The 17,918-nt window shown below is 43.6% G+C and overlaps 1 protein-coding gene across 1 annotated transcript in view; it reads left to right on the top strand.

The window, feature by feature from the left end:
- The window catches only part of LOC308592740 (uncharacterized protein), a 42,877-nt gene that overhangs the window by 1,708 nt on the left and 23,251 nt on the right, over positions 1–17,918 (top strand). Inside the window, exons 2-7 of the mRNA XM_081204460.1 lie at positions 312–544; positions 2,494–2,616; positions 4,921–4,977; positions 6,493–6,630; positions 8,116–8,235; positions 11,425–11,537. Of these exons, the coding sequence (XP_081060586.1) occupies positions 312–544; positions 2,494–2,616; positions 4,921–4,977; positions 6,493–6,630; positions 8,116–8,235; positions 11,425–11,537 (784 nt within the window). The remainder of the gene's footprint in view (positions 1–311; positions 545–2,493; positions 2,617–4,920; positions 4,978–6,492; positions 6,631–8,115; positions 8,236–11,424; positions 11,538–17,918) is intronic.

Below are 17,918 nucleotides of genomic sequence, written 5' to 3'. Positions count from 1 at the left end.
TTCCTGCTGTTATCGGTAAGACCTCTATGACAAAGAATTGGTGCTTTCTCAGCCCTTTTCTTTTTTGGGTTGTGTCTTTCAGATTGTTGGCCTGAGGGGAGGGATTGTCTTCTCAGAAGCCAAACAGGCCATTTGTGCTATTCCCACATGGTTTTATCAAACATGTGACGGATTCATAGAAACAGATGGACGGGCCATAGCTCAGTGGAACTTCCTCTTTCTGTGTGTGGGGGAAAGTTTGTTATATTTGTCCAAATCTCAGAGAAAGTTGTTTGCTATTTTGATTTGTTTTTGTTGGTTGGTTTTTGCAGACATTTCAGCTATGACAACAGATCCAGTGAGAAGACAAAATGGAATAATAGCGTTCATTCTTCCAAATGGAGCCGACATAATTCAGGCAGGCCAGGGAATCCATGCTACCATTGGGCAACAACCAGGAGTAGCACAATATATAGACGAGCAGCTTGGAAGCAACCAACCTGAGCGGAAGCGTTGGGTGAGGGAGCTGGAGAAGAAAGTAAAAGTAGAGGCTAAGACTTTAGGGGTAAGTGCAGATGTCATCTGCTCTTGTTTCTGTCCCTGGTGATTTCAGTGGTCACCAGGAGCAATTGTCAGTTCAACACTTCAAATATGCAACAGGCAGAGCTCTCATATCATGAGCCAGTGTGGTGTAGTGGTTAGAGCATTGGACTAAAGCTAGGGAGCCCCAGATTGAACCCCCTCACTTGGCCATAGAGTTCAGTCACCATTTCTCAGCCTAAACTACTTGACAGGGTTGCTGTGGGGAGAAGATGGAGGGGCAGGGAAAGTCAGGGAGAGCCTAGAGAGAAACACTTTTCTGGTGCTGAATGCCCATATACAGGGAATGAATGAGGGACAGCCTACCCTTAACTATATATTTTTAGGGAAACTCCAAGGATTTTCCTCCTGAGAGCCCCAGGTATACAATGTACCTGCATACCTACTAGTTTGGAGGCAAAACAAGACAACCTTAAGGAACCTTAAGACAACCACTTAAGGAAGTGCTTTCTGCATTCTCAATTTTGTCTCCAGGAGTGAGGAAGGACATTAAGTTTGTAAACTAAAAGAAAAAACAGGTGTGTGTTTTTAAGCACTAAGAAAGTATGGCAAGGTCCTGTGAACTTCTAGGACCCATGGAGCACTGAGGGAAGTGGAGCCAGAGAATGTTGAGATTATCAACTGAAAAAATGGAGGAAATGGCTGGTTTGAGCCAATAGCAAAGTCAGGGAGGGTTAAGATCTCTTGTGCCCACCTTCCGAACTACTGCAGTTGGTGGGCTTTTAAGCAGGTCCTCTGTAGTTGTGCCGTCCCACCTCCAGCCCAAGGAACCTTCAGAAGGGAATTGCTGCCATGGGCATTATGTGCAAGTGCATTTTAATGAGCAGAACAGAGTGAAAGATTATGACTCATGGGGGTGTGGAAAGTGTGTGTATGAACTTAACAGTGCTTAGTTTATTTTTTAGTTGCTAAAAGAAGCTTCAACCCATCTTCAAAGCCAGACTCACACAAAGCTCATTAGAGCAGCCCATTCTGGGGGGTAATCAGGGCATAAGGAACTGAGGGAAGATCTACAGACCTATAAAGGCTTACTGCTGGCACACCAATCTAAGCACTGTCTTTTGTAAAGCCAAGTTGTAGAAAGTTATGTGTTGTTTCTCTTTGGTGACTGGGTTGAACTCATTTGTCACTTTTTGTATTTCATCTGTATCAGGATTAGGAATGATCTATCTCTCAATTTTTGTTCTCTCGGTTTCTTATTTTCCAGTCTTAAATTCTGTTCTTGCTATTTCTGAAGCAATTTGTGATTTTTTTAATCTTAAAAAATCCATGAAAATTGTGAATTGTATGCTGTTTTGACTAATACACATATTTTGACTGATGTACACATTTTTGCAAGTCTCGTCATGTATAATACATTTGTGTGTGTTGTTTTCACTGATATGTTCATTTTATACACACCCCTGCTTCCAATATATGCATTTTTGTAAACATTATTTGATTGGAGGACTGCATTGCAAAATTCAGAGAAGTGTTTCGATGCCCATGTTGTTTCAGAAAGTGCATTTAAAGCAGTTTCACCTTTAAATATGAACTTAATCAAATTTCCCAATCCCTCAGATTGAAAATTGGGTGTTCACATTTCTTGGCTCAAATCTGGTTAAGGAGAGATCCTCTTTTACTTTTGCAGTGATCAAAATACCTCATCTAGCTTTTGTTCAGGTGATATTTCTGTTCAGGTGATATTTCTGGACTGTGCTAAAGAGTAAGCGCATATCAGATTTATTGGTTTCCTTTAAATATTAATGCACAGTATTGTCAGGATTCATGCCCAAGGCAGCTAGTAATGATAAGAAATGAAAAAATAAAAATAAAACAGTGAAATGAAAATAGTAGCAAAAACTATCATTCTATATTTCCAGGTCTCTAGGAACAGTTTAAAAATAATATTGTTTGTGTATTTTCTTCCTACAGGCCATCCAGATCATGATTGGATTGATACAAATTGGCTTTGGGATAGTCTCATTTTTTCTTTTGGACTCATTCTATGCCCCTTTGGTCAATATGTCATATTTTCCAATCTGGGGTGGAGTATTTGTAAGTATCGTGTTCTTTGCCTCACTTTTAAGAATCCAGCATGCTAAACTCTGGGACTTGGCAATTTTCAAAAACATTTCCTCATGTGTTCAAGTAAGGAGGCAGGTGGTGAAAGTTAACATAAAAGAATAGGAGCCCTTTGGATTATTTTGAAATGCCAGAACATTATTAGGGGTAATCTCTTTCCTTTGCTGTAATGCATTTGAGAGGTTTTTCTCTATTTAAGGTGTTTATATGCTACTTAATATTCAACATTTCTGAGAGGTGTACTTAACATTTTTAAAATAAAATCATTGAAAGAATAAGAATTGAATAGTAACAAAAAACTTTTTTCTTTTTATCCTTGTTCTCTTTCTTGTCTTGTTAAGGCTACATGTTTCTAGTGGATTTTATTATGTTTTTTTTAGTGAAGGTTTTGGTCATGGTCGTATATACTAACAGCAACCTCAATTCTACAAGTCAGTGGTGCAGATCTAGAAATTTTTGAATTGGTTCTGGAAAATGTTCTGAGGCAAACTGGGGTAATCTGCATTGGAAAATTTCCAGTTCCGAACAGATGCTTGAGATCTAATTTAGCATGCTGATTTTACAGTTGCTTAATAAACAAAACTGAGCACTGTATTCTCTTGCATGTATAAAGAAGGGCCACATCTCAGTGTCAGAGCATCTGCTTTGCTTGCAGAAGATGCCAGATTTCAGTCTCAGCATCTCTAAGTATGGCTGGAGATGTCCCCTGCTTGAAATTCTGGAGAACTTCACCCAGTAGATAATTCTGAACTAAATGAACCAAGGGTCTTACTTAGTATATAGCAGATTCCTATGTTCCTGCTGTGTGTAGGGAAATGGAACCGCCCATTCACAAGGTGGAGTTATCAGGCTTACTGAAACCCCAAGGTTTTCAGCCGAGCAGACTAAGCATGCTGAGTAATCGCAGGATGTTGACTGGCTGTTGGGGGGGGGGGAAACAGGAAACCACATGGAGGATCAGCGTGACTGCCTGGGGCTGTGTACACATGGCAGTTTAAAGTGGATTTGATGCATCCCATGCGTGCATGTTTTTGGGTGTCATCCGCACTCCCCCCCCCCTATTTTTTCCAGCCCATGGACAAAACAGGATACAGGGGGGAAATCCAACAAAAAACCACATTGCGTGGCTGGGTTTTTTGTTTTTTATGTGTGTATTGACAGTTTGCTGGGTGACATCTGTCACCACACCCCCTACACTAATGAGGCATTGTGGCGATCACACAGGGTCCCCGGACGTTTGACGGTCTATTGATCCCTGTGCCACCACTGTGATTGCCTCCTCGCTGCCACCAACCCGTTTCTCTCGGGTACACACGGAGTCCAGACAGTTGTTAACATTAACAAATAATCAAGTTTATTTTTATAAGCATGAACAAGTTTAAGGTTTCAGTTAATTTTTCTTGTCAGTTTCTTAATCTTAGTTTCTTTACTGATCTATACGTTCCTAACAACTTCAAACTGATTATCCCAGCTATCTACAGTGGTGCCTCGCAAGACGAAAAGAATCCGTTCTGTGATTCTCTTCGTCTAGCGGTTTTTTCGTCTTGCGAAGCAAGCCCATTGAAGGATTAGCGGATTAGCGCTCTTAGCGGCTTTTAGCGGCTTATCTGCTGATCGGATCAGCTGATAAGCGGCTTAGCGGCTTAGAAAAAGGGGGGAAGGGAAAAAACCAGCAGGAACTCGCAAGACATTGTCGTCTTGCAAAGCAAGCCCATAGGAAATTCGTTTTGCGAAGCACCTCCAAAATGGAAAACTCTTTCGTCTAGCGAGTTTTCCGTCTTGCGAGGCATTCGTCTTGCGGGGCACCACTGTATCTGACTCCACCTAACAGTTCCTCTCACTCTCTCACAACACAACTCGACCAACCCGCAGACTTATCCTCCCTCTTCCTTCTCCAACTCCCAACTGACTTCCACACAACTCTAACTCTGACTCCTCCCCTTTGGTTCCCACTGGCCAATCACTTCACACTCATTTAACCCTTTCCTTATGACCCACCTAGGAGGGCAAACGCCACAGGCATGTGAGGCAAATGCCTCAGGCAACAGAATCCATGTGGGCAGCAGATCCTGATCTAGAACTTTGCTCCTGATCTAGATCTTCACTTGCTCCTTCTTCCTTGGCAGGGAGGGGAGGCATCGTTTTGCGGTTTGCCTCAGGTGCCAAAATGTTTTGCTGACAAGACTCCCACAGTACCAGGTTTTTCTAAGTAGAGAGTATTTTACTGTAAATTTGAAGTGAATTGATATGCATCTCCCCCCCCCCTTTTTTTAACAGTTCATTGTTTCTGGATCCATCTCTGTGTCAACTACAAAATATAGGAACCGCAGTTTGGTGAGCTATATACCTTTTTCTCTTCTTCTGTAATATTGGATGTAGCCAGTATTGGTTATAAATTTTGTTTTTCTTATACCTCTAGATCAGTCTTCCCCAACTTGGTGCCCTCCATATGTTAGTAGACTATTCTGCACCAGTACTGCACCCTTGACCTTTGGCCATGCTAGCTGGGGCTGATAAAAAATTTAATTCCAACATCATCTGGGGAGTATCAGGGCTGGATCTATACTCACTTTTTAAACGTTCCTAGAATGATGTTTTTGATATTCTAAAACAGTGTTTTTCAACCACTGTTCCGCGGCACACTAGTGTGCCGCGAGATGTTGCCTGGTGTGCTGTGGGAAAAATTGAAAAATTCAAAACATTTTTTTAAAAAAAAAAATGTCAAATTTTCGCCCACTAGGCGGGTGCCGGACTGTGTCCACCCTATTTTCCATCCGTCCTGGGTGGGGATCAGATCGGATGGGATCGGATGAGAGCGGACAGGCAGTCCGCTGTCATCCGATTCCCCATAGAGAGCAGCGGGGCTCTGACATCTCCCTCTCCACACACAGTGGTGGTGTGCCTCGTGTTTTTTTTTCATGAAACAAGTGTGCCTTTGCCCAAAAAAGGTTGAAAAACACTGTTCTAAAACAAAGAAGTATTTGGTTCCTCCGCTTCTGTTTCTGCACAGTCTACCCCAGTTGGCAAGGCTTACCAGGCATGGGCCGGATCACTCCCATGGAGATCCTCTGTGGGCCGGACAGGTGCAGCGTGATGCTGGAAATTGCGCCTGCACATGTCAGCTGCACCGAAAATAGCTTCTGCTCATGCCCAGATGCCGAAAATTGCGCCCTTGCAGATGCAATTTCTGGTGTCTGGACATGCGCAGAAGTGATTTCCAGAGCTGCGGAAGAGAGTCACCTGGTTTAGCGCAGCACGCGGGGACTCGCTGAGTGGGTCGCTCGGTTCGGGGGCGGCTCGGGGGGCAGTTAAACGGCCTCCGTGGGCCACTTCAGGCCCATGGGTCTTAGGTTGCCGACCCCTGGTCTACCCACTTACTTGACAGGGCGAACTCAGCAGTGTCACCTGGTGTCACATTTTAATAACACATTGTTGATGTTTTAAAAGAATGTCATATGGCTATATGATTTTCATAACCCTTTTAAAACCCATTTTTATCATTCAGAAACCACGAGTGTAGATGTGAAAAATGTAGGGAACAGTAAATTACCCAACGCGTTTCATTGGCAACCTTTCTTAGAGACAATGAAACAATAACAAACCATAATTCAAACAAAAATAGAACACAATTAGTACAGATTAAGGGCTAATTGTATATAAGACATCTTCCATGTTTTGTAAGTTTTTTAAATGGTCTGATTATGGTTAGTGACTAAGGCAGCTTCCTGTCAGGCCCAGTAGCCACACCTGACATGAGCATTGGCTGGCCTCTACACACACACACACACACACACACACACACACTGTGTGTACTTTTTGGTATCCTGATCCTTCATATCACTCTTTCAGGTGAAATGCAATGTGGGAATGCATGTCACAAGTGCTACATTGGCAACAATTGGCATAATTATGTACACAGCACAGTTGTGTATAAATCAACCCTATTTTTTCTATGGCTATCCCGGTGCTTATCCAGAGAGAACATTGGTAAGTGAGCAAGTCCCACAATAACTTTGATCATATAATATTATCATAATTTAATGTTGTAAGTTTGGGAGGTTTAGTTTGGATGTCATTTGAAGTGTCTCTTACAGCCCTGTGCCTCTTGATTCTAAGACTGAGATTTGGCCAGGAGAGGATTAATAGAACAAGCAGGACTGCTGGATATTATCTTCATGGCCCTGGCAAGAATGGTCAGTGCCCCTGTCTCTCAATCCATTGGCTTTATTGAAAGGAGAAAGCCATTTGGGGATCAGGACTTATTTCCTTCTCTGTTACCGTGTGTGTGTGTGTGTGTGTGTGTGTGTGTGTGTGTGTAAGGAAGCAGTAGCCTGTCATTCTTGGAACTGGGCTATAAAAGCACAGAGGCCTGATCTTCTTTCTGTGAGAATCTAGTGTTATCACTGTAAACCAAACAAAGCAGCGGGACCTTGGCTTGTATATGTGTGTGAAGAGATAAATCCTGTCCACTTCCACTGACCATTGTTTCAAAGAAACCAAACCCAAGGTATGCCCAGGGACTAGGGATGGAGAAATCTGTCTGTTTCAGTTTCTCATTTTTCCAGTTCATGACATTTCCTTATCAAAAGAGGACCCACCTCGATATTAAAAGGCCAGAGAGAATCACGTAATTGCCTGGTTAGGTCCTTTCCACCGGGAATATATTAATAAATGTTGGGATGGAATTAAGAACCGTCCTATGGAAATCAATTGAGAAATCAATATTTTAATCCATGGTTGAGCACCCATCCCATTCCCAGTATTCAAACTTGATGGTGTTATGAGCTAGTGGTTGGGCTTTCTGATGTCTGTATACTTGCCCTTTGCCTCCTCAAACTTTGGTAAGTGTGTATACGATTGTAGCTATAGTCTCATAGCCACACTGGGTCTTTTACATGAAAGTGGAGTGTTTTCTTAGACCCTCTTTCCACACCTTCTCCCTACTATAAGGCAAGTAGAAACTGAACAGAGATGTCTCCAGATAGGCAACCTCCTGGGTTGGTGTTTCAGAGATAATTTTCAGGTGGCTGCCTCTCATCTTACGCCATCATATGTCACCTCAAAATTATTTCTGAAACACCAACCCGGAAGGATGCCTATCTGGAGACATCCTTGTTCAAAAACAGCTGAGTCCCTTTGTTGGCTGAAAGTTAGAAACTGGGGAGAAGAGAGGAGGTTCTGTTGATGAGGAAGGACACAGAGATATGTAGCGTAGGATAATCTCCCATTTTTATTCTCATAACGCCAGGTACTGCACAGTCTCAATAGTGGACTTACTTCCTGATGTCTTACTATCCAGGCTAGTGCATTCATTTTAGAACATTTCTGTCCTACCCTTTCACAGAGGCATTTTTTAAAAAATTCATTAATTTTTACATTTATATCCCACCTTTCCTCCAAGAAGCTCTCCTCAGACCCATTTTATCCTCACGACTGATTTACTGTCATTTCACCTGCTTCTCTGTTCTGCAGCTTTTCAACAAAGTAGGTAACGGGTTTTGTACTGTGCATCTCCTGTTCTGCTTGCTGGAGTTCTGCATCACCGTTCCAACAGCACATTTCGGGTGTCAGGCAACCTGCTGTAACAAGATGGTAAGCATTTGTTTTAGAAAGCTGGCAAGATGAAAATGCTTGGGCTAGACAATATGATGCTGTTGATCTACAAATCTCATGATTCCTGACAACTGGCCATGCTGGCTGGGGTTGGTGGGAACTTCTTCTTCTTCTTCTTCTTTGGCAATCACTCGTAGCTGAGTAAGATTGCCTTCCATAAACACGGTTTTAACAATGAATCCGTAAGTGACTGTGGAGGCCAATTCTGGATCCGCACGTCCTTCCACAGTGGGGACATTGGTTTCCGGGCGGGAGTTGATCATGGTGTGGATTTGCCAAGTGTACCTGATGTTGGAGATTCATTCCCCGTGTCTGCAGTCATGGGATTGTTGTCTTTCACATGACGGTGTATGTTTTCATCCCACAGTGTGGGTAGTGACAAAGATAGGATGTTTTGGTATTACTGTGTTCCGTGAAGTGGGACTATTGTCCTTTGTTTTCTCTCTCTTTGCTGTCTGATGAGAAAGAGCCAGGAGCTAAGTCAAAATGCTCTGAGTGTATTATATGTAAATAAAGTAGATTAGCCAAAATGCTGCGCTATTGGTTCTGTTACGCAAACTGCGAATACTCTGTGGATCCCTAAGTGTGCCAATGCCTTTTGGCATAGTCGCTGTGATGTTTGGGCAAAAGAAAGCTTTTGAAGCTCTCGAACGATCGACCAGGAGGGAGAGAACATGCCAGTCGGGCATGTGTCTCTGACAAGGTCCTACACGAGAGTAGGACGCTCCTAACACCTTCCTCTTAGCACGTTTTTCCCTTGAATCCTGAGTTCAAGTGTCTTCAAAGCCCATGGCACCTTTGGTAAAGGCTGTTCTCCAACTGGAGCTCTCGCAGGCCAGTGTTTCCCAGTTGTCAGTGATTATACTACATTTTTTTAGATTTGCCTTGACACAGTCTTTAAACCTCTTTTATTGACCACCAGCATTACCCTTTCCATTTTTAAGTTCGGAATAGAGTAGTTACTTTGGAAGACTGTAGCCCAACAGCGTCTAGAGGAAACCACACCTGAGCTATGCAAACAAATGAACCTGAATGAAAAATGCCGCTATGCTAGCATCAGGCATTTGTAGCTTCCTCAGAAACTTCAGCTGGTATCTGTGGTGTGATACTAGCTTAAAGGGGGAATGGGAAAGAGGGTATATATCCACCAGGAGAGGCACTTCCACTTCTACATCTTTGGCTCCTGGTGTTTCATACTTACTGAATCAGACATGGGGAACCTGATCTGGCCAGTACACCAGATCCTTATCTCTCATACTTCTTGTGGGCCAAATCTGACAGGTAGATGGGAGTGCCAACCTGTCAATCACCTGATGTCACATTGATGTCAGGTGATGATCGCCTGGACTTCAAAGCAAGATCTAGAGCTTGCAAAGGTCCCTTCACCATGCTTTGAAGTGCCACTGATAAGCAGGCTTGAAGTCATCACCTATCAGCTGGTGGGCAGTGACTTCAAACCTGCTTTCCTTGAGGGTCAGTTACTGTATATGATTGAAGTCATACACACACCATCAGCTGTGGGCTCATCAAGCCTGCTTTCTGCACAGATTGAGGGTTTTTTCCCAATCCCCCCCCCCATTTTCCAAATTATTACAAATCAAACCAAATTAATCTAATTTAATGCAATTTCTTAAAATCAGGTTTCCCACTCCTGTTCCAAACATATGATCATCATGATTTCCTCACATAGCCACATAATTTCTTATTTAGAGTCCAGTTGACATCCTTCACTTGCCGTTAAATCGTTCTTCCAGCCGGTCACTTATTTCACCTTACAAACAGCATCTCTGTTACATCTTATGAATAAATAATCCATTTCACGTGTCCTTCATATACATTGTTGTTCCAGACCTGGGAGAGTTAATGACTATCTTCCATTGTTCAGTTCCATTGTTCAGTTCTTTGCAGTGTTTATCTGGATCGCACAGGGTCACATTCCATTACTTCCACTGTTTACCAACTAGAGTATGAGCTGCAGCCATAAATAACGCACGGAGTGCATATCCAAACTCCGACATTAAAATTCCACTCTGGAGTTCTTCCTCGGCACACAGTTAAAAACAAGATCTCTTCTCAAATTCAGCCTAGTCCAATCAAGGATTAATTTTAAATAAAGTCCATTCAGCCTCTGTTGAGGGGAAAGGGCATAGTAAAACCTTGTTAAATTCCCTGTTGAGCATAAATCAAAAGCCTCCCCCCTCTTTTCTGAAGTAACAAACAGAATAACAAAGCAGTGGCTACACACATCCTTTTCATTATGTAGCGGAGGACAGGAAAAAAGGAGACCATTTGAAAACCATAAGAAAGCTTAAGAAAGCACAAAGCACCTTGTCCTCCCCCTTCCTTTTCTGGCTGTTGTAAGGATTCTCAAGTTTCAAATAAAATATTCAGATACCTTCAAAGAGCCACGCCCAGTCCTTTCAGCAGCTGACTGATTGCAGCCCATTAGCATATGTTGGTCCAGGAGTGCCTCTTGATTAATGCCAGTTGTCTGAATTATGGAGAAACCGACCACAAATCATGCCAGAGACAGAGGCTCATCCATGGCAGGGACACACTCCCAGGTCACACCCACTCTGCCTTTCAAGTTGGTAGATATGGGCTTGAGAGGCACAGCGGAATGCAGTGAGCTCCCCAGACCCCACTGGAGAACATTGCCAGGATTTTTGCCTCATAAATCCTGGCTTCCCTCTGCCTGAACCTCCTCGCTGCCTGCAGAGGGCAGCGAGGAGCAATCACCATTGTTTGGTGACGTAGCCAGAAAACCTCTGCATGGATTGTTTTTATCCGCTGTATGCTTTTTACATTTTTATGTACACTGCTTAGAAACACCGACAATCACTTAAATGCATAATAAGAACCATGTGCATTTTTGAGAATGTCTGGTGTGGAGGGAGATACCTACAAATGAAGATGTGTGGCATCAGCTATGCATCTGAAGAAGTGTGCATGCACACGAAAGCTCATACCAAGAACTAACTTAGTTGGTCTTTAAGGTGCTACTGGAAGGAATTTTTTATATCAGCTATGCAGTTAGAGTTCTGCTTTGTAATAATTTGGGATAATTACTTTAATGAAGATAAAGGTCTTGGCACTGAAGACAGTCACCATGATGATGCCAGTGATGAAAATAAATTCTTGGAATGATCTACCTCCCCTGTGTTTCAGGACATGGACCTTGTGCCCATTGTTATCATTGGAGATGATGTGGCCCCTGCTGAAAACAATCCAGCTCCACCAACTTATTCTGATGTAGTGCTTTCTCCAAGTGTTGATGGTTAGTAAAGAGAGACAGGTTATGGGAAGTGCTTCACCAGAAATCAAGCTGAAATAAAATTCCAGAAATAAAATAATATTGATTCTGCTCAATACCAGGGCCTCAATACCAGGGCCTTGCGGGACTTGACATCTTTCCGCAGGGCCTGCAAGACAGAGCTGTTCCACCAGGCCTTTGGCTAGGGCACAGCCTGACTCCCTCCCTCAGCAATCTTCGCAGAGCTCTGGCCCAATGGTTGCCAGTGGCTTGAATTAATTAATTTTTATAATGAATGATTTTAGAATGTTGTTTATGTTGTACTTTTGTACTGTTTTATTGTTGTTAGCCGCCCTGAGCCCGGCTTCGGCTGGGGAGGGCGGGATATAAATAAAATTTATTATTATTATTATTATTATTACCTGCAATTATGTCTATATCTGTCTTCCAGATCTAACAGGGATGGGCCAAGGCTGGATAATTTTGGGGGGGGGATCCATTTAAACTCAAACCCAGATTCCTCCAGACACCAGAACATTCTCTAATGGCTCCGTTTTGGGTTCCTCTACTGTAGCTTCTTTCTCATTCCCTGACTTCTCATGTTCTATGGATGCTATTGCCTTTCGTAGTCCCTAATTTGGGGCAGATTCTACAGTATATTCAAGGCCACCAGGCATCATGGAAAATGTAGTCCCACATCTACCATCACTAGACTCTGCTGCACTTGCTCAGAAAGGATCTAATGAATACTCTACTACCTACATAACTCCCCACCATGTAGCAGCATCAAGGGTTGCAATGAAAGCTTGAAAATGTGGTTCCCATGTTCCCTAGTTTCCCTATATGCAGTCATGCACATGACTGCAGCCAGTGATGTGGAATTTTGTGTATGGGCAAAAGTTCAACAATGTGAAATCTCACATGCCATTTTATGGTACAGATTTTCTGCCCCTGTCTTCTGCTTGTGAGAATCAGATAAAAATGACTGAAACCATAGGCTGGGGGGGGGGGGCTGAGGCACCCACAAAACTTTCGCGGTGGGTGCCTGGCTGGGTGAACCAACGTGTCATGTGCTGCAGTGGGGCACTCCATCAGGCGCCCACAATGTTGGGCAGAACTCAGTGCACCTGACCAAAACACATACATCCTTTGAAATTCTCACGTATATGAAATTTGTGGTGCAGTTCTCCAACTAATGAATGCTTACAAGACTGCATATTTTAGGAGAAAGTGCATTTTAATCTGTGCTTTTCCCTAGAAAAACAGGTTCTGATACTCACAATGAAGTTGTTACAGTAAGTGCCACACTTTTTAACAACAAAAAGAGGTGTTGGTACTGTTGGGGGGGAACATTGATCATAATGGATATATTTGTGAAAATAAAATAAAAATGCATTATATTCGGAGCAATTGCTTGCAAAAATGTAGGCACTAGTCAAAACTCTATACAATAAACATGTTTATTAGAAGAAATTCACACTAGAATACTGAAGAATGTTCCTGAGGATTTTCTTAAAGCCACTTCCGAGCTGGGGAGGAGGTGGGGTTGTGGGCTTCATGCCCACCCCATGTGTGCGGGGGCTGGTTCTAGCCCCCGTGAGACCAGGGGGAATCCCAGCCGCATCGTCTACCCAGCCAGCCAATCGGGTCGCTGGGGGGACGTGGCCTGCCCTATTTAGGGCCGGTGCGGCCGGGGCTCACCCTCTTTTCGCTGCGCCAGCCGTCATGTGGAGAAATGAATTTCAGATTGGGATAAAGAGAAACTGAGGGAACAGAAATTGTCAGATCCTTCTATCCTTCACCATTAGTTTATTTATCTCATCTAAGTCTACAAGTAGAAAGGGGGAAAGTGAGCAGTTAATTGGAAAATAAATACAGTGGTACCTCAGTTTACGAAGAGCCTCTCCCTCTTTCCTCCCGTGTGCTAAACAGCCACCGGGGGGTCCGGGGGGGGCGAGAAATTTTGCTCTGCAGGAACCCTTGGGTCCCCACACTCCTGTGGGTTTTTTTGGGGGGTGCGCTGAGCTCTGGCGCTGCCCTCAAAAGCCTTTCTGCCAGCTCCGTGTCACAGCCGACACTTAGCACACCGACATTCCTTTCCGCAGCAGCAGGAAGTCCATTCTTAAACCGAAACCGTTCTTAAACCAAGGCGCGCTTTCCCTAATGAGGCCTTCCACCACCGGTGCTCTTCCACCATTCGGTTTCCGTTCTTAGACTGAGGTAAAATTCGCAAACCGGGTTACTACTTCTGGTTTTGCGGAGTTCGTAAACCAGACCAAACAGGACTGTTCTGAAACCAAAGTACCGCTGTATGGTGAAATGAAGAAAGAACATCTCTGAATAAGCAAAGAATCAGTGCTCAAATAGAGCTGGGATAGAGTAAGTTGTCCTCCTTCATTAAGGAGGTTCTAAAACTATCCCATCTATTTTCAGTAAACCACCTTACTTGGTTACACAGAGCATAGTGCCACCAGTATCACAAAAAGCCGCTAAACGTGCTTAGATGCCTGCACCTCCCTGGACAAGTTCTGATGGACACAGACTCTCCTGCATTTGGGGCCTTAATTGCTTGTGGGAAATGAAGCTGCCTCTCCAATGCTTGCCTCTTTCACAGCTCCACAACAGGCTATAGGCAAGGCTAGATGTAAATACTGCAGGCTCTTGCCCAGACTGTTCCAGAGCTGTGAGGTAGGCATGTGGGAAGACAGCTTCATCTTCTTCCAAGGACCACAAATCCAGCAAAGTGTTTAATAGGCTCCCCTGTGCATGGCACTTCAGCTGAAGGACTCGGAAGTTGTGTTTCCAAGTGTCTGCCTATCCTATCTCCACTAGGTAGGATACTCGTAGAAGCTCGTAGAAGCAAGAACAAGGACAACAAAACCAGTCAAGAGAACCACAACTTCTAAAAGATGTCAAAGAAGCTGGATCTCAGCCGATTATAAGCATGGAGCAAACATGAGTACAGTGGTACCTCAGGTTACAGAAGCTTCAGGTTACAGACTCCGCTAACCCAGAAATAGTACCTCAGGTTAAGAACTTTGCTTCTGGATGAGAACAGAAATTGCGCAGCGGCGGCAGCAGCAGCAGTGGGAGGCCCCATTAGCTAAAGTGGTACCTCAGGTTAAAAACAGTTTCAGGTTAAGAACGAACCTCCAGAACGAATTAAGTTCTTAAGCTGAGGTACCACTGTATACAGCTGAGGTGAGGAGTGAACATGTTGAAGAGGAGTGTAATTCCACCTCCTGGCTCCACCCCTGACCACCACACATATTGGAGCGAAAATGGGACTAGGACTTTTCACATCTGTTACTATACATGCGTAAACTCGAAGGGCAAGAAGTTTTCTTTTAAGCAAGGTTGAATTAGACAACACAGCAGCACTCAGTTGCTGGCTTGAGCACAGATTGGGGACGAAAGGGTACTTGACATCCCAAGAGACACACTGAGGCTCTTAGTTTCAAAGACTCACTGCCCTGGGAGGCTGGCGAATCAGAGCACCTGGCAGGCACACATCAGGGGCCAAGCCCCCCAAACCACAGTTCAAATACATGTTGCATCCAAAAGTGTCAAAGAAAACTGAACCATCCGTTTCAAGAAATGGTTTGGCGTTGGAGTCTGGGAGCTAAGAGTGGCTGTTTAAACATTTCCAAGCCCAACACATGATTTGTATAATTAGCAAATAATTTGCATATCATGCAAATTAGTTCGCCCAGATTTGGGGAACTAGTATATGGCAAATTTTGTTAAGGTGTACTTGGTTCCCCACCCCCACCCTTCAGTCGAAGGGTGCTTCTAGATGGGTGTTTATGTTGAGATCGGTGCCCCTCATGCAAGTTTTTCACAGCACTCACATAACATCATCAGTTAGCCTGTACCGAGCGAGGTAGGAGTCCCATGATTCAGAGGCTGGCGCAAACGGCGGTAGAGGCACAAGTGAAGCCATGATTCCGATGCCGGCGTGAAGGGCGATGGATGGAACACAGTGCTCTAGCCAGAAGAGTCAGCTCTGAATTGGTTCTGTTCAGTGATTTCGCTCAGTGATTCAGCTCAGTTCAGAGGGTGGCCACATCTGGCTGTGCTCTGATGTCCATCGATCCCATCCTCGTCGCCAGTGTTAAGTTGTGAGTGAACATATCAGGCGACACAGCGATTCTTCCAAAGCAGCTCTTTATTTGTAAGCTGGAACAGAACTGAACTGAAGAGCTCAGTCAGCCTGCTTATATAGAACTCCAGAACCTCGTTACTGTAACAACTTTCTAAAACTATCCAATCACCGAACGTCACTTTCGATCCTTCATTTGCATAACTATCTACAGTATCTCCCTGCTGGCCCAGGGTGAGAACTTAAGTACATAACACGAGGTATTGCTGTATGGTAAGATGAAAAAAGAGTATCTCTGAATAAGCAAAGAATCAGTGCTCAAATTCAGTCTAAGGTTGCTTCTAGATGGGTGTTTATGTTGAGATCGGTGCCCCTTCATGCAAGTTTTTCACAGCACTCACATAACATCATCAGTTAGCCTGTATTTTTAACCCATCTAATCCAGATTTACCCTTTGGGGAGGGGAACCCTGTTGCCAACAACACATTTATGATATTTAAATAACCTGCTTGTGATCTTAAGCCTTCACCTGGCTGAGCCTACTGGAAGTTTCTCGTGTTTTTCCTGTAGGTCATTTTCTAGAAAATGTCAGGTGTGGTAACTGAGGTTCCTCCATATATTTTTAAAAGCCATCCTGCTTCCACTTTAGTGCCACCTGAAGCACTGCTTTCACTGCTTTCACTTCTTATTATTTCTTGGTGAGATTGTACATATGCCTGGAGGCTGAGAACAAAAACACCAAGAAATGTACTAAATGTACAAGAAATGTACATCAGTACTTTCAGAGGAAGTCAAATTAATTTTCATCTTGAGCACAGTTCTGCAAGGTTTGAATAACAGGGTGTTTTGGCCACATTTAGAAGCCTCTACCTTCTACAGAACAGAAGCTGCCTGCTCCTCTCTGAGTGTGTGGAAAATTCAATTCAACATATTAACTAATGGGTGAGGATGATCTCACTTCCACCTGCCCTACTCTCAATTATTACATGATAAGAAAATAACCAATAAAAATGCACAATAGCATACAGTGGAACCTCTACTCATGACCACAATCCATTCCAGAGGCCCATCTGGAAGTCGAAATGGGTTGCTGGGAGAGGCGCCATTGTGCCCAGGCATGGGCGGCGATTGCCCACTTCTGTGCTTTCCCAAATGGCGGAAAACCCGCCGGTTATTTCCGGGTTTGCCGTGGACGTTGGGCGAAATGGACGCAAGTGGAGGCGGACGTAAGAAGAGGTTTGACTGTACTGTCATAACATAGACAGTAAATAACGTTTGAAATTATATAATTCCAACAAAGGGAAAAGAAAGAAGTAGAACAGATAACAGGCTTCCTGATTATCTACTTTTGCAAGATGTTGCATAAACTATATTGTTACAAGAGATTCCAGAAGTCTTGGCACTTTAGAGCTTGTGTTCCTTTGGAATGAGGCACAGTGGAGATGATAAGAAATATGGTTTATTTTACACATATTTACATCTGAAGCCTTCGATGGAAGAAGGGCAGAACATTACATTCCTCTATATGTGAAGGACAATTAACGTTTGTAGGTTTTCAAGAAGCTCTGTGATAATAATGGAGAGAAATATTGTTTTATAAATTTGTTAAGATTATTATGGTTAGGGTTAAAAAACAATATGATAGAAGAAATGTGAATAATTGTGATAATATGGAAAATTTCCAGACAGGCTGAGGGAAGTCTAAAAGTATGAAGACTAGAACTGGATGTAAATTTTGGATGGAATGTTTTTCCTTTATTGTTATTTTTGAAAAATTTGATAAATAAAAAATATTTTAAAAAAGAACATTACATTCCAAGAGTGTCCTTTCTTGCTCCTCTCTTGCTTCAGCAAGCTTGCATCCAAAGCAGAGCAGCAGCCAGTCATGGCCTCCAGCCTCGCAGGGCAGCCTCTCACAGCCAGCGCACATGAAGTTCTGCCTGCTTCCTCCATCTTGTTCTCAGCAGCCTTTGTAGAAAACAACTCCTCCCCTTCTGCTTCCAGTCTCTCTGTAACCTCCATTTCAAAAGCCTCTCACAAAGGGCACTGCTCCCTGTGGTGACTCATATTCCCTGCTACCCTGGCAACTTCTCCCTGTGTGCTTGGCAGAGCCTTCTTCCTGGCTGATGGCATGCAGTCCATCAGCACCAGTGTTGCATCAACAAACCATCCTCAGCAAGTCATCTGCAGGCTCAGGAAGAAGTTATCCTGGTGTTATGCCCAGCCCTTGCTAAATTCATCAATATATGAGTCTGCTCAATGTCTGACCCTTCACTGAACGTAGAGATTAGGGGAGGGGGGTCTGCC

This window comes from Podarcis bocagei (genome assembly GCF_964188305.1).
Source record: "Podarcis bocagei genome assembly, chromosome: 1".
In the NCBI taxonomy this organism is placed as follows: Eukaryota; Metazoa; Chordata; class Lepidosauria; order Squamata; family Lacertidae; genus Podarcis; species Podarcis bocagei.
This window is presented reverse-complemented; position numbering and strand designations above follow the sequence as displayed.